The sequence below is a fragment of the Manis javanica genome, chromosome 7 (genome assembly GCF_040802235.1).
Source record: "Manis javanica isolate MJ-LG chromosome 7, MJ_LKY, whole genome shotgun sequence".
NCBI classification, from domain to species: domain Eukaryota; kingdom Metazoa; phylum Chordata; class Mammalia; order Pholidota; family Manidae; genus Manis; species Manis javanica.
This window is the reverse complement of record NC_133162.1, coordinates 25,124,712-25,138,232: the sequence shown is the minus strand read 5'-3', so window position 1 is coordinate 25,138,232 and position 13,521 is coordinate 25,124,712. Positions and strand designations below refer to the sequence as shown.

At 37.9% G+C, this 13,521-nt stretch overlaps 1 protein-coding gene across 3 annotated transcripts in view; it reads left to right on the top strand.

The window, feature by feature from the left end:
* Positions 1-13,521, top strand: part of AS3MT (arsenite methyltransferase) — a 40,185-nt gene that overhangs the window by 6,000 nt on the left and 20,664 nt on the right. For 2 of the 3 annotated variants that reach the window (XM_017655835.3, XM_073240490.1), the window contains exons 4-10: positions 171-321; positions 837-973; positions 1,717-1,786; positions 2,947-3,028; positions 4,224-4,355; positions 4,681-4,823; positions 8,624-8,758. In XM_017655835.3, the coding sequence (XP_017511324.3) occupies positions 171-321; positions 837-973; positions 1,717-1,786; positions 2,947-3,028; positions 4,224-4,355; positions 4,681-4,823; positions 8,624-8,758 (850 nt within the window). The remainder of the gene's footprint in view (positions 1-170; positions 322-836; positions 974-1,716; positions 1,787-2,946; positions 3,029-4,223; positions 4,356-4,680; positions 4,824-8,623; positions 8,759-13,521) is intronic. The other variant, XM_073240491.1, reaches the window with a different exon arrangement.

Genomic DNA, 13,521 nt, shown 5'->3' with positions numbered 1-13,521 from the left:
CCTTCACGGAGCTTCCGGTTTAGTGGAGGAGACTAAACACCCAAACAGAAATTGAAAGAATGATGAAAAGAAGAGAAAAAGGAAGGAGGAAGGAAGGATTTATAAGATGTAGTGGTTCCACAATTTCTGGTCTCTAGAGGGAAAATATCTATATATTTTGTATTTCCCAGGTATTATGGCTGTGGTCTGGTCATCCCTGAGCATCTGGAAAACTGCTGGATTTTGGACCTGGGTAGTGGAAGTGGCAGAGATTGCTATGCACTTAGTCAGCTGGTTGGTGAGAAGGGACGTGTCACTGGAATAGACATGACAGAAGGTCAGGTGAGTTGATGATTTGGAGGATAAGGAGGAAAACATTCTCAAAAGTGCTCTTTTAGAGATAAAGTCGTTTCCTTGTGAGCCTTCAAGGATAATTTAAGAAGGCTGCTAAATGCAATGCTCTTTGGTACAACTAGTGCTTCCTGCCCTGGAAGCTGGGAATTTTGACCATTAGGGGCTTTTCGGGAAAACACAAAGTCAGAGGTTTGAGCTGATATATGAACATCACGATGATCCAGTGGAGTTTGATTTTTTCCTCCCTTCTGCTGTCTATCTTGAAAGATTTTGTTATTGAGTGTAGAGTTTATTCAAGCAAAACCCATGTATCAAACAGGGAGCTTATGTCCCATTGAGTTGTCCCAGGCTGTAGTATATCCTGCATGCCCAGAGGAACCTTGAATACTTAGCCAAAGTAGTCTGGGGGAAGTATATTCCATTAGCAATAGGAATATTTTAGGAAAAAAAGTGTGTATTTTTTTAAAATGTTGATTATCAAATCTGTATTTTTCTTCCTTTAGGTTGAAGTGGCTAAAAAGCATATTGAATATCACATGGAAAAATATGGCTTCCAGATAGCCAATGTGACTTTTATTCATGGCTACATAGAGAAGCTGGAAGAGGCCGGAATCCAGAATGAGAGTTATGATATTGTTATGTAGGTCTATATCCCTATATCCTTACTGTTATGCATATAGCCCATTTCCTATTGAACACAAGTGGCACCACTTCTTGCTGACTAACAGTCATGCAGGGTGTTACACCAAACTTAGCACGACTTAATAAAGGGAGAGAGCTGGTCTGAGCCATTGTAGCTCACTGACCACAGAACAGGCTAGCCCGGGAGGAACCTTATTTTAAATTTAGCCATAAACCAATAAGCCCAAAGGACCAACGAAACCACTGAGTCTGCTCATACAATACACACTGCCCTGTTATCTTTAGGATTATTTTCATGGCAAATTATAGGATTCTGTGTTTCTCTTTTTCCTTTGAGTTCCTGTCAAATCTTGCCCAAGTGATAGCCTTAGCAAAGCTGCCTTTGAGGAATTTAGCCAGTTGACATGTAGCATAAGAAATGCTTTATGCAGTCGGCATCTGGGCCCAGGCTTCATTTTGCATGGTGGTCATCAGGGCAGAAGCAAGTAAGAAGCATGCCTGATTTTTTTTTTTTTCTGTACACTCAAACTTGCTAACAATTTATTGAGACTTCAAACACTCTGTCTTTCTCTTATCTTTTTCTTATGAGAAAAAGTTGAGTGTGGGGAGGCGGGGAGGGAGGCAGGAAGAATGATGTATCTTTGAGAGAATGGTGGAAGTCACCTTCAGGGACTAAAAAAGGATTTAAAGATCTCAGAGTAGGGTGCATATTTGTTTGTCATTGCCTTTGTTCTATTTTAGATCAAACTGTGTCATAAACCTGGTTCCTGATAAACAACAAGTGCTCTGGGAGGTATATCGAGTGCTAAAGGTGAGGGGCAGAGGGAGACAAGGGATCCTTCAACATCAGTGAGCAGACGGCATCTGTCCTGTTCTTGCCCCCTTGAGCTGAAAATTCAGACAAACTCTTAATATCTATCAAATTAAAAGGGGGTGGCAAAAAAAGGGGAGTGGCTGGAATACCCTAGATATGGATTCTTTTTCCTTTCAGGTTGCAAAAGATAATTAATCTGAGAGTCACGATTGTCACTGAACATGTTAAAATGTTTTCTTTATTGGCTGTCTCTCTCCTGCCTGCTGCTTTCTGTGATCCTAGAAGACATCTGCAGAGCCGCAAGGGCCTTTTCACTGACTGCTAATGGTTGCTGTGAATATACTCTTCTAGCTCGTACTGTGTTTCTCAGAGCTACTTATTTCCTCTCTATGAGGATTCCAGATCTTTGGGAAGTTAAGAAGATGGCACTTCTACACGTACTGCTTTCTAAAGGCTTCATACCCTCAATATATATCATGAGATATGTATCTTCATGGCAGAAGACAAAAGATTCTGAGATTTTTGGTTTAAAAGGCTGTCATAGAGATCAAATAAGAACATTCATGTAGAAATGATTTAATAATGTCTTAATTCATATGCCATTTTATAGACTAGCTCACTACCTTCACCAAGATGGACCTGTAAAAGGTAAAGGCATTATTGTAGAATCTAGACCTCCATGCTCTTGAAATTAGCTAAATAAAATCTTAAAATTTCTGATTACTCATATGTCTGAGATTTTAAGGACAATGTTTTTAAAGCATATGTATTATTATAAAAATAGATAACAACATTACAAAAGATAAGCTTTTTAAGGGAGAAGAGTTTATGAATATTGTTTACTGCTTCCGTTAGTTATATAATCACCTGGGGATGCATTTGGTTCAGGTTGACTAAAAATTTACGTAACCTGAGTATCTTTATTTGTGAGAGAGACACTCTTAGAATGCTGTTTTATTACCTGTTGGGTAGTGCATGGAAAAAAAACCATGGCTCTAGGCTATTGCTCGTCACTAGGGAGGCAGCTGTGTTTGTTCTCTAAAGGTCAGCGCAAGCATTTCTGTTTCATTAAGTTGATTTTACCCTCTCATTCCTTTCTTTGCTCTTTGGAACTAAGGTAATCTTTAACCTTGTTTGGACTAATCCTGCTGTTGCAGCTTGGTGGGGAGCTGTATTTCAGTGACGTCTATGCTAGCCTTGAATTGCCAGAAGAAATCAGGACACACAAAGTTTTATGGGGTAGGTGTTTATTTATGTGCACAGCTCCATTCTGCTAATTCCAGGACAAGGCTTTGTGATGTGGGAGCACGTAGGATTAGGTTAGGAGGCTTAGGTTCCATCCCTCCTCTGCCATTCAAAAGTGGTATAACCATGGACAATGCAGTTAACCTCTGTGAGTCATTGTTTTTCAAATTGTATAATGTAAATAATTCAGTCTGCCTTATAGGGCTGTTGAGAAGGACTAAATGAGCTACTGAATGTGAAAAACACTTTGAAAACTGTATAGTGTGGAAATGCAGGTAACTGTTCCGCAATGGATGCTCTCTTGGTTGCCTTATGTTCTCACCATGTTTGTTCCCTTATTGTCATTTTAATGGAATCTCTGAAAATTGAGGAGATAAATGCATGCTTGTGGTCAATCTGTGAGATCCCAAATTCTTACTTTTAAAATAAATTAACATTTTTCTTACTGTACAGTGATAGATGGATTTTGTTAAAAAGCTAGAAAATACAAAAAGATGAAGAAAAAATTACTAGTCATATAACCCAGCAATAGCCTCTTTAGTATTTTAGTATACTGTCTGTCCTTCCTATTTTTTTTATGTGTGTGTATAATAAAATTGGGGACATGATAGAGAGAGTTAAATTTTCTAATTTTATTCAGCATATTTCCTAAGCCTCAAATTAAAAAAAAATATGTTTTAAATGTTTGTGTTATCCAACTGTATTACATAGCTGTCCCATACTTTTTTGGCCATTTTTCTATTGAGGATCATTTAGGTTGTTTCTAATTTGTTGAAGAACTGAAAAATGCCTTACAAGCATTGGTAGTAGTTTTTGTTTTAGGATCAGTTCACTATGAGATTAATCTGGAGCTAAAAGACAATTTTGTAATTTCTCTGTTATGCTTTTTTACTCATATTACATAGTACTTTTCAGAGTATGACCTAATATACACATGAATATCATGATAGCAGCTGGGTGGAACCGCTGCATTAGTGACTGTCCTGAAGAATGGTTCCCAGAGACCATTAGCTAACTGTATACTTGGTTTTAACTGTGACTTTCTATACCTCGGGGGGGACATTCAAATCTTTCTTATACTTCTAGGACCCGTGTTTTAACTAATACCATATCCTGGGCAATTGCATAGAAGAGTAATTCCCTTAATACCTCATTGTATTGATTGGTCTGTGATTTTTCTTTTTTTTAGGTGAGTGCCTGGGTGGTGCTTTGTACTGGAAGGACCTTGCCATCTTTGCCCAAAAGATTGGGTTCTGCCCTCCACGTTTGGTCTCTGCCAATCTCATTACAGTTCAAAACAAGGAACTAGAAAGAGTGATGGGTAAGAAACAGCAGTAGCAAATATTGTAACCACACCAAGTGGTTCAATCTGGTGATTATCAAGTGTCTAGTGAGTGAGTCTCATTGAGTGAGGCTTTGCATCAGCTGGAAATCTCCATCTTGTCTCCTGTTGAATGGCAACCTCCTGAAGTTTGGCATTTAATTAAGCACTTTAAAGTTATTCAATAAATGGAGTGAAGTGTCCAGAAAGATAACTGATAGCATGCAAAAAAGAAAATTCTGTTTATAACATGTATGTTTCTCATCTACTAAGCAAACTATAGCTCAGATGCTGGAGATGAACCATGAATAAATTCTGTTTTTAGGTGACTGTCGTTTTGTTTCTGCAACATTTCGCCTCTTCAAACTCCCTAACACAGAACCAGCCACAAGATGCCAAGTAATTTATAATGGAGGAATCACGGGACATGAAAAAGAACTAGTATTTGATGCAAATTTCACATTTAAGGTAAATAAAAATTTCCATGACTTCCGGGACTCTTTCTACTCCTACCCTTGCTCTAGGTACCTTTTCTTAACCTTGCATTACTTCTCACTATTCAGGTGTTGGGGTGTGTGTGTGCTCGTGTATGTGTGTGTGTGTGTGTGTGTGTGTATACTTTTGCTGAACCATTAAAAGTGAGTTGTAGACACCATGGCATTTTACCCTTAAATATCTCAGTGTGCATCCCCTGAGAGTAAGATATTCTCCTACGTAGCCACAATAGCATTATCATACCTAAGACAATTTTTTATTGAAGCAACATTCAGACGTCAGGTTAATGGAATTATAGAGAAGCCAGATGCAAAAGAATAAGAGTACTGCATAGCAGTATTTTGGTTGCTGTATCATGAAATTAAGGGATTGTTAGTGTTCAGAGATGACACATTGATATTTCTACTACTCTTTGTAGAGATGGAATTGTTTTCTCAAAATGGAAAAGTACAGGCTTGGAATAAAAGAACCTTGGTTCAAATTCTGGCTCTATTTTTTCTTGCATAAGTCACCAAAGTTCTTTGAGATAAAGTTTGCTCTACTATAAAAGTAAGAACAAGAATACCTGCCAAGAGAATTTCTATAGATTAGCAATGATACAACAAAATATTGGTACAGGTTGGGAACTCAGTAAGTAGAAGACATAGTTGTTACTTGTTCCAAAGGTGTAATGGTTTACTGTTTCCCTCCTCTGATTTCTTTTGTTCAAATAGCATTTTTTTTTTCCTTTGGGTAGAGCATATAACCTGAAGAACTTGATAACTTCAGAATGAAATATGTTTTCCTTTATTGTACTGGATTCCAGTGGGCCTTTCAATCTGGAAACTTCATTCAATCTGGAAACAAAGTCAAAAGTGAACAGAAGACTTGAATATAAACATGAACAACTTCTTCATGAACATATTTCCGCAGGCAAGGGAAACAAAAGCAAAAGTGAACAAGTGGGACTATATCAAACTAAAAAGCTTCTGTACAACAAAGGCAACATTCTTGGCAACAAGTCCCACTTGTTCACTTTTGCTTTTGTTTCCCTTGCCTGTGGAGATATGTTCATGAAGAAGTTGTTCATGTTTTTATTCAAGTCTTTTGTTCAAACAGTATCTTCAAATATCTGAAATAGTCCTTGGGCAGTGGAGCCATTAATGCTTTTTCACTGAAAGATTGGCCCTGCCCCAACAGAGTCACAGAATCAGTGGGGAGGGTCTTTGAAACCATGGCTCTGATCTAGTGGCTTTTACAAAACCATTTTTAATATAATTTTTTAAAGAAACTTGTGTTCTTCCATTTGGGGAAGTTTTAATGTATTATTTCTTTTTTCTAAAAAATATATTTTATTATTATTTTTTAATTTTGGTATCATTAATATACAATTACATGAGAACATTGTGGTTACAAGATTCCCCCCATTATGAAGTCCCCACTACATACCCCATTGCAGTCACTGTCCATCAGCATAGTAAGATGCTATAGAATCACTACCTGTCTTCTCTGTGCTATACTGCCTTCCCCATGCACCCAGCCCCCTACATTATGTGTGTTAATCATAATGCCCCCTTTTCCCCTTATCCCTCCCTTCACACCCATCCTCCCGAGTCCCTTTCCCTTTGGCAACTGTTAGTCCATTCTTGAGTTCTGTGATTCTGCTGTTTTGTTCCTTCAGTTTTTTCTTTGTTCTTATGCTCCACAGATGAGTGAAATCATTTGATACTTGTCTTTCTCCACCTAGCTTATTTCACTGAGCATAATGCCCTCTAGCTCCATCCAGCTTTTGTTGCAAATGGTAGGATTTGTTTTCTTCTTATGGCTGAATAATATTTCATTGTGTATATGTACCACATCTTCTTTATCCATTCATCTACTGATGGACACTTAGCTTGCTTCCATTTCTTGGCTATTGTACATAGTGCTGTGATAAACATAGGGGTGCATATGTCTTTTTGAAACTGGGCTGCTGCATTCTTAGGGTAAATTCCTAGGAGTGGAATTCCTGGATCAAATGGTATTTCTATTTTTGTTTTTTGAGTTACCTCCACACTGCTTTCCACAATGGTTGAACTAATTTACATTCCCACCAGCAATGTAGGAGGGTTCTCCTTTCTCCACAACCTCACCAGCATTTGTTGTTGTCTTTTCTATGTTGGCCATCCTTACTGGTGTGAGGTGATATCCCATTGTGGTTTTAATTTGCATTGCTCTGATGATTAGTGATGTGGAGCATCTTTTCATGTGCCTGTTGGCCATCTGAATTTCTTCTTTGGAGAAGTGTCTGTTTATATCCTCCACCCATTTTTTAATAGGATTATTTGCTTTTTGTTTGTTGAGGTGCATGAGCTCTTTTTATATTTTGGATGTTAACCACTTATTGGATATGTCATTTATGAATATATTCTCCCATAGGATATCTTTTTGTTCTACTGATGGTGTCCTTTGCTGTACAGAAGCTTTTTAGTTTGATAAGTCCCACTTGTTCACTTTTGCTTTTGTTTCCCTTGCCTGTGGATATATGTTCATGAAAAAGTTGTTCATGTTTATATTCAAGTCTTTTGTTCAAATAGTATCTTCAAATATCTGAAATAGTCCCTGGGCAGTGGAGCCATTAATGCTTTTTCACTGAAAGATTGGCCCTGCCCCAACAGAGTCACAGAATCAGTGGGGAGGGTCTTTGAAACCATGGCTCTGATCTAGTGGCTTTTACAAAACCATTATTAATATAATTTTTTAAAGCAAAATCATATTTAAAACACCTGTATTTACTATGTGTTAGGCATTGCTTTCATGCCTTCTCAATATATGAAGGGCTAAAAGCAGTTTATCTGATGGGAGCAGGGGTTAGAGACCCCAGATTCTCCTGTGCTTGCTCCTGGCTCCCTAAGCATGGACCAATTTCATACTTCTCAGGCACCCTAGGACTTACTTGAAAAATCGCTAGCCCAAGGCCCTCATTTTAGCGGTGAATAAGGTGAAGCCCAGAGAGCGATGGTTTTCTATATCTGTCTCTCAGGACAAATTAGATATTGGAGTAATGAGTGTCCTTTTTTTTTTTTTTTGGCATTGCCACTGAGAAGGAAAAATTCTGAATTGTCCAGGATTAGTGACACAAAGGGCTAGAGAATGAAGAAGAGAGATAAGAGAAGGTAATTGGTCAATAGCCACCAGTCATAGCTAGCCAGAAACTCCATGCTCCTGGATGAAGGAATTTCAACAATCATCAGAACCATTCCATATCCCTTGCTTCTGACCAGTGCCTGACCATCATCACCAACCAATCCACGAGCCTTCTCTATGGACTTTCCTATCCCAGGACTTTCCACCTTCACATTAGCCCATCTTCCTTATCTGAGGCCAGCGTAAATTTAGAGGACTTTGTATTCTTCAGACCACTTATAAAAGTGCCCTATTTCTTGAGTCTGATGGACACGTCATTTTTGTTAGCTGGCCTGGCTGCTGGTGAAGCAGAAACTTCCGTCTCAGTACTCAGTGCTTTCTCTGGCTAGTACCTGTAAAGACTCAATATATCCTTATCCTTCAGAAATCTCTCAGCCTCTAGAGTTTTTGATTTGTCACCACTAAAGAAAAACTGATTATGACACTGGTCAATTCCATCTGGAAATAGACATGAAACTTAGCAGCAGCCTCTGCAAGTGAGAGAATAACATGTCAGAAAGTGTCATCTTTATCCTGCAGTACCGCTCATTAATGAAACTTTGGGCATTCTTCTTCTATTGAGATTTAGGTGGCATTTCTTAATAGGTGTTTTTCATGCTACTCTTCAGAAAGGGGAAACTGTTGAAGTGGATGAAGAAACAGCAGCTATCTTGAAGCATTCACGATTTGCCCAAGACTTTCTGATCAGACCAGCTGGAGAGAAGTTGCCAGCATGTACATCCTTTTCTACTTTACAATCAAAGGTTCGTTTATTTTTCAGTTCCCTGCCCCAAACAGAGAACCACTGAGCCAATCGTTACACTTGCCACAGACTACTAAAAGCAAGAAACAAATCTTTATTCTTTTAGTTGGCCACCGTAAATTATTTCTAGCATATTTGTATCTATAGAATGATTTGAATTAATTTCATACTTTCATTTCTCCAATCCTGACAGATTCCTAACTTGGTGCACCCATGATTGGATTTCAGGGCTCCTTAAAATTATATGTATTCTCTCAGTAAATGGTCTGTCTACTTTCCTCAGATTCTTAAAGGAGTCCAGATACAAAGAAGCTAAGAGCTACCTTGGAAAAGATTATTCAAATTACACATGCATATTTTCAAGTCCTTTAATAGAGATAGTCAAATTGCCTTCCAGGAAAGATTGTAGCAGTTTACATGCTTACCTGCAATATTTGAGAACACCTTTTCCCTGCACTCTTCTTAATATTGGGTGTAATTAAAAAAATCTTTGCCTGTCTGATGGGCAAAAAATAATTTATTATTTTATTTTGCATATATTAAACTTTTTGATATTAACTATTTATATTTCATCCATTGTGAACTTCCTATATAATTCCTTTAATCATTTCCTATTAGTGGGCTACTTGCCTTTTTTTTACTGCTCTGTAAGAGGTTGTCTATTACATGTTGGAAATATTTTTTCTCAGCATATCATTTATCCTTTTATTTACTTATTTTCCCCTGAATAGATATTTTCAATTTTTATGTAGTCATTTCCTTTATGGTTTCTGCATCCGATTTTATGATTAGAAAGACCCACTCCATGTGAACATTTTAAAGTTACCAATATTTTTTCTCTAAGTACTTTTTAAAAATTGAGGTCAAATTCACATAACAGAAAAATCACTGTTTAAATCATTATAACATATATGATTTAGTAGCTTTTAGTACATTTACAGGGTTGTACAACTATCACCACTATCTAGTTCCAGAAAACTTCCATCATCCCAAAAAGAAGTCCCATACCTATTCAGTAGTCACTGCCCAAAGCCCCTCTTGGCAACCCCTGGCAATAACTAATCTGCTTTCTGTCTCTGGATTTGCCTATTCTGGACATTTCATATTAGTGGAACCACAAACTTTATGGTCTTTTGTGTCTGACTTGTTTTACTTACCATCATGTTTTTAAGGTTTTTCCATACATCAGTACTTCCTGTCTTCTTATGGCTAAATAATATATTTCATTGTATGGATATAGCACTTTTGGTTTATCCAGTCATTAGCTGATAGTTGTTTAGGTTGTATCCATTTTTCTGGCTATTGTGAGTAATGTGTGTCACAAACATGTGTGAGCATGTGCTTTGTGCCTTTGTGGATACTTGTTTTCAATTCTTTGGGGGTCTATACCTAGAAGTGGACGCTCTAGGTCATGTGTTAATTCTACATTTAACTTTTTGAAGAACTACTGGACTGTTTTCCACAATGGCTGTCCCATTTTACATTCCTACCAGCAATGTAGAAGGATTCTAATCTCTCTATATCCTTGCCAGCACCTGTTATTTTCTGTTTTGGTTGTAGCCATCCTAGTCTGTGTGAGTTGAACCTCACTGGGTTTGATTTGCATTCCCCTAGTGACTAATGGTGTTAAGAATCTTCTCAGGTGCTTATTGACCATTTGCATATTTTCTTTGGAGAAACGTCTATTTAAGTCTTCTGTCCATTTTTTTTTTTGAGAGGGCATCTCTCATATTTATTGATCAAATAGTTGTTAACAACAATAAAATTCTGTATAGGGGACTCAATGCTCAATGCACAATCATCAATCCACCCCAAACCTAATTCTCGTCAGTCTCCAATCTTCTGAAGCATAATGAACAAGTTCTTACATGGTGAATAAATTCTTGCATAGTGAATAAGTTCTTACATGGTGAACAGTACAAGGGCAGTCATCACAGAAACTTTCGGTTTTGATCACGCATTATGAACTATAAACCATCAGGTCAAATATGAATATTTGTTTGATTTTTATACTTGATTTATATGTGAATCCCACATTTCTCCCTCATTATTATTATTATTTTTAATAAAATGCTGAAGTGGTAGGTAGATGCAAGATAAAGGTAGAAAACATAGTTTAGTGTTGTAAGAGAGCAAATGTAGATGATCAAGTGTGTGCCTGTAGACTAAGTGTTAATCCAAGCTAGACAAGGGCAACAAAACATCCACGGATGCAGAAGATTTCTCTCAAAACAGGGGGGGTGAGGTTCTAAGCCTCACCTCTGTTGATCCCCAATTTCTCACCTGATGGCCCCCCTGCGACTGTGCCTGTCTTAGGTTGTTCCTCCCTTGAGGAATCTTACCCGTCTCTGGCTAACCAGTCATCTTCCAGGGCCATACAGAGAGATGTAAAGTTGGTAAGTGAGAGAGAAGCCATATTGTTTGAAAAGGTTAGCTTTTTACTTCTTTGCAGATTTATGCCCTGTGGCTTCTATGCCCAGCATTTGTCTTGAGGTATCTTTACCACTTGGAGGAATTATGATACTCGGTAAATTCGATATGAGGCACGAATTCTATTTAAGGGTTGTAATTAGGAAGGAAGAAGAAAAGCTATAGAGGTAGCAGATGGAAGAAAACATGGGAGGACTGATTATTTCTTTGACATATCTTCTTGTAGAGTAACTTAAGCATGTATAGGTTTTAACTACTAATTAAATTATGCACACACATTAACGTAATAGGAATACAGTTACATAACCAAAGCAGATCTATAATTACCAGCCATCTCCAGTGAAGCCAAGAAAACCAGTTAGGCATCCTAGGCATTTGTGAAAATTTATCTATGATATGATAGATAATTGTCCAACTGAACTTGAACAGTCTGAGAGAAATCTCTTCTGTCCATTTTTAAATTGGGTTGTTTGTCTTTTATTTAGGGTTGTAATAGTTCTGTATATTCTGGGTACCAGGCATATATCCTTATCAGATATTTGACTTGCAAAAATTTCTCCCATTCTGTGTATTGTCTGAATTTTCAGTCTCTTGATAGTGTCCTTTGGCACACAAAAGGTTTTAACCTGATGATGTCCAGTTTATCTTTTTTTTTTTTTTTGGGTCTTGCTTTGAATGTCATAGCTAGGATTTCATTGCTTAATCCAAGGTCGTGAAGATTCTTCTGGTAGTCTGAGGGCCTTTTTCTTTTTGACATTAAAATTTTTAATCCATCTGGAATTTATTTTAGCTTAAATATTGAGATAGGCTGTGACTATTTTTCTCAATATTAACTAGCTCATATTTTCCTGTTCATTTATTAAATCATTTCTCCACTGTTTTAAAAAGCTAATTTGTATCATATCCTAATTTCTCAAGTACACATTTGAGCCAGTATTCCACTGTTTTCTAAGATGATTATCTACTTAAACACTTTAGATTCATATTTGGAGTTATTCTAGCATCTGAAATATTGGCATAGCATTTTCTAAAGCATTTTATCACAATTTACCTGGCATCATCTCTCGTAACTACCCTATGAAGAAGGCAGACGGGAGTGATAACAGATACAAGCATCCTGTTGACCTTTCTTTCTCATGTGGTTTTACTTTCTCCCCTATTCATACTATCATAATTATTTTATTAATCCATTCATTAATTTATAATATTTCATTATTTAAAACAGGCTTAGTGATGGGTTTCAAGTCTCTTTTGGCAGACAGAACTTCTAACATTCACCAAAACCATATCAGTGCTGAATGTTGGAAGCCCAGGGAAATGATGCTGATGTTTCTGTGGCAGGACGGTGGCACTGTGTGGGGTTCAAGTGTACAGGCGTTGGAATCAGAGAAACTAGGTTCAGATCTTGGGCCTGCTGTTTAGGTGTCATCTTGGGTAATTTACCTAACCTTTCTAAACCCTTAGTTTCCCATGTGTAATAGAAAGGTAATGATCACATTTTTCTCTCAGGTTGTGAGGCTCAAAAGGAGTAATATATGTAAAATGGGAGCCCAATGCCTGTGTTAGAGTAGGCAGGTAGGCAAGAACAGGAGGGGAGAAAGGACAGCAGGCCGCCCAGTCTTCTCCCAGAAAGCACCTTGTCTCTCTTAGGTCAGCCTCTTTCACGGTTCAACACAAACTGATAAACAAAAGATATGAGTCACTGGGACCTTGCTGATTTTAGAGCATATGCACTTAAAGAAGACCTTGTCGCTAATGACCCTGAGGCCATCATCATGTCATCATTACATCATCTATATCCCAATTTGGGCTCCGCCTAGAGTTTCTAGTAGATGCTCATGAGAAAAATGACAAACATACTTGTTCAAAGAAGCTAAAGGGGAGGGAACTAGTTGATCCGAAAGATAGTGTGAGGATGACAGAATGGGAGGGAGGAAACCAAACACACCCCATAGAAGACCCAGGTGCAAAACCCAGTGAACCGCTACCCACCTTTGGGGTCAGCCAGCTCCTCTCTCTTAGGAGTGTACTTTCCCTTCACTTTGCTAAATAAAAAACCCGGCAGCTTTAACTCTCTATTTGGTCTCTCAACTAAATTCTTTCCTTCCAGAAGATGAGAACCAAGGGATTCCACAATCCACGCTGGTTACACCTGGCACAGAATATATGCTCAAGAAACAAAGGTGGTCATAGTTATGGATTTGTGGTTGTTCAGATGCTTGAGTGCTTGGAACTGTGTCCGAAGTGTCTGATCTAATCATCTTTGCAGGATTCTTTGGTCCTTCGCCCATACACCTTTTCTCCTGGGCTTAGAAATTCTGTAATCTTTCTCCA